Genomic DNA, 2,884 nt, shown 5'->3' with positions numbered 1-2,884 from the left:
CGGCCGTGGGACTCAACGCACCGTTCGCCTCTTGCAGCGATCCCGACAACGTAGCCTTCTGCGTGCTGGCCGCGGACGAGGAGGATGAGGGGGACATTGCCCTGCAGATCCACTTCACCCTGATCCAAGCCTTTTGCTGCGAGAATGACATTGACATCGTGCGGGTGAACGACTTGTCCAAGCTCGCTGCCATCGTGGGGCCCAGCGAGGACTCTGGGGAGCCGCGGGACTTCCACTGCATCCTCATCATGGTGAGTGTCCGCGGGAGCCGAGCGAGGTGCTTGTCCCCCAGCGCTGTGGTTGCGCTGCGGGGCTCTGTGTGGGGTGGTTGGAGCTGCCCCATATCCTGCTGGTAGTGGGAACCTCCTCTGGGCAAGGAAAGGAAGGGGGCTTGGCGTACCATACGGAAAGTCAGCTGAGTAGTAGGAGGAGGCTACTCTTCTCGTAACTGTGGCTTTCCTCAGTTGTCCACGAGAGTAACATCACTGCTTCCTGCTTTGTCTGTGTCAGGACAGACAACCTGAAAGTGCCTTGCTTACTAAGCTAGTGCTTCTGTAAATATTGTCGTGACCTCAGCTGGCAGGCGGCACTCATGGTGTGCAACTTCTTTCTCTCTGACAGAACCCGAGTGAGGACGGCTGGAAGGACCCAGCTCTAGAAAAGCTGAACTCGTTTTGTGAAGCGAGCCGAAATGTCAATGACTGGGTGCCGACTGTCCCCCTGCCTGAGTGATGGGGACCCAGTGCACTGGGGAGGCTGAAACCTTTGTTGCATTCTCTATGTGGTATGGGTTCACCATTGTGCAACAAGCTGCTGATTCCATGGATTAGCCTGGTCAAGAGACTGGATTAAAGTCACTCAGACTGGCATGCAGTGGGCTCTTACGGAGGAGAGAGAGAACAGCTCACCTCACCAGTGAGCCTCAGTAGGCTGCAACCGTGGAGAGGCTGAAATACCATGGAACTGAAAGAAGTATTGCAAGTTTCCTGGTCAAGTGGAGCTGTTTCGGAAGGCAGAGAGAAAGTTGAGGGAAGTGGGCCAAAACTTTCCAGAAGGACTGGACAGAGTATTGTAACTAGGAACTGTTCATGCTGTCTGCAAAACACAGAAGGAAGTTTCAGTTTTGATGGACTACCTGGTTCCTAAATTAGATTCCAAAGTAGACTTTAACAGGCCTCTTGGGTCACTCTGCAGAATTAGTTTAATAATGCAATAATTTCTATTGAACTATTTGCTGCTATTGAAGCTTTCATAATAAATTTTTTGACAATTAATTTCTGGGAGCGTCTTGGTTACTGGGTGGGGAACCATGTCACTAAAATGCCACTGATGTTTTGCTTGTGTGCTGTAGGCAAAGGTATACCTCATGCTAATGGAGCTGTTGCTCAAATACTTTCTTGGGCTGGTGAATGGAAAGCTGTGCTGCCCAAGTTGATAATTCAACCTTTCACCCTCTTGCAACAGCTGCTTATCGCAACAGCTTGCAAGACTAAGGGGCTGCATGCTTAATGAGCTCACTTATTGTAATAGGTGGTCTTTGTAGTCTAGTGAGAGAACACAATACATGGTAGAAACACGGATTTTTTTTTTTTGGAATACAGACCTCCACTAAATAGCATCATTAGTTCTTAAATATGACTTAGTAAGACTCATTCAGAGCTGCAGTACTCCCACTTGACAGAAGCAGTTTAAACATGATGGGGGGGGGGGGGGGGGGAGGTGTCTGCAAAACTCCTTAGATGTCAAATACATCTAACACTTGCTTTGATTAAAATGACATCGTTAAATCTAAAACTAGCTAATAGTGAATAAACATCACATCTGCCACAAGCTGCTCTCTGATTGCCATATGCTGTAACAATAGAAGCTGTCACTCCAGAAGCCAATTCTGCAAAACCTAATTGCATGACAACACCAGATTCAGTCCAGAACAACTTAAGGATGGTGTGGCCTCTTCCAGAGATCCCATCATGGGAAGTTAATATGAGCGAGCTTTTTTGGCCCTGTGTTAAGAGAGAAAAAAATATCACCCCCTCACCCTGCCTTTTGTGCACAATCTATACGCGTGCTTCAGGACTTGTCATTAAAATGGCATAGTAGTGATTCCTTCTTCAGAGAGCAAGAAAGATAGACTACTCACTTCCTCTATAGACACTAAAAATACTTAGTTATCACAATTACATTTCCTCTAGGCTGGCTTGCAGTGATTGACAGGAGCACTTGCTGAAAAGTGGTCATTTCTACAGTTGCAGATTCTGGGAAGCTGCTTGCTCTCGCTTTCATTGTTCCTGATAAGGGAAGTTCAAATTCAGCTCCAGCATTCCTGGAACATGCTCCCTTCTACAGGAGGTATCTAACAGTGCTTGGCCTCCTATTGCAAGAGGCTGTAGGATGGCAACATGACCAGAGTTTAGACTGAAACAAAAACTGTAAGGGGGCTCAGACTTCTGCAAGCATTCCCTCTTTGCACTTCAGACACAGGAGTTTCTGCGCAGCCTGTTTTTCTACTTAACCCGAACTCATCAACTGGTGTCTGATCTAGGACCTTGGGAAAAATCACACAGAGGAGCTAAGAGAATAAACAGATTTCACAGCTGTGATAACAGAAACTGCCTTCGAGGCAATTGCCTCGATATGTAGAAAATATCAGGTCTGGATGCTTTATTGTACATTTTTATAGTTTTCCTTTAGCAAATGCAGGTCTCTTCATTTTCAATGCTTTTACAGCTGAGAAAAAGATTTCTGTTCTTTGCTTGGGGCCTAATCAGCACTCAGAGCCAAGAACAGATTAGAGTGAACTGTCCTGAAATCAACTTTCGTGTAAACTGTAAGCAGTACTTTACAGCCTCAAGTCGTTTAAATAAAAGCCCAAGAAGATGAAAGT

The 2,884-nt window shown here is 46.5% G+C and overlaps 1 protein-coding gene across 1 annotated transcript; it reads left to right on the top strand.

Moving 5' to 3' along the window:
- Positions 1–11: 11 nt before the first annotated feature.
- GADD45G (growth arrest and DNA-damage-inducible, gamma) lies at positions 12–1,274 on the top strand (the record flags this gene model as incomplete). Its single annotated transcript, XM_010020560.1, has 2 exons — positions 12–251; positions 622–1,274. Coding segments are annotated over 2 exons (351 nt in total), but the record flags the coding sequence as incomplete, so codon positions are not given.
- Between the last annotated feature and the right edge of the window lie 1,610 nt (positions 1,275–2,884).

The sequence above is a fragment of the Nestor notabilis genome, unplaced genomic scaffold (assembly GCF_000696875.1).
Source record: "Nestor notabilis isolate BGI_N333 unplaced genomic scaffold, ASM69687v1 scaffold18908, whole genome shotgun sequence".
Classification (NCBI taxonomy): Eukaryota; Metazoa; Chordata; class Aves; order Psittaciformes; family Psittacidae; genus Nestor; species Nestor notabilis.
This window is presented reverse-complemented; position numbering and strand designations above follow the sequence as displayed.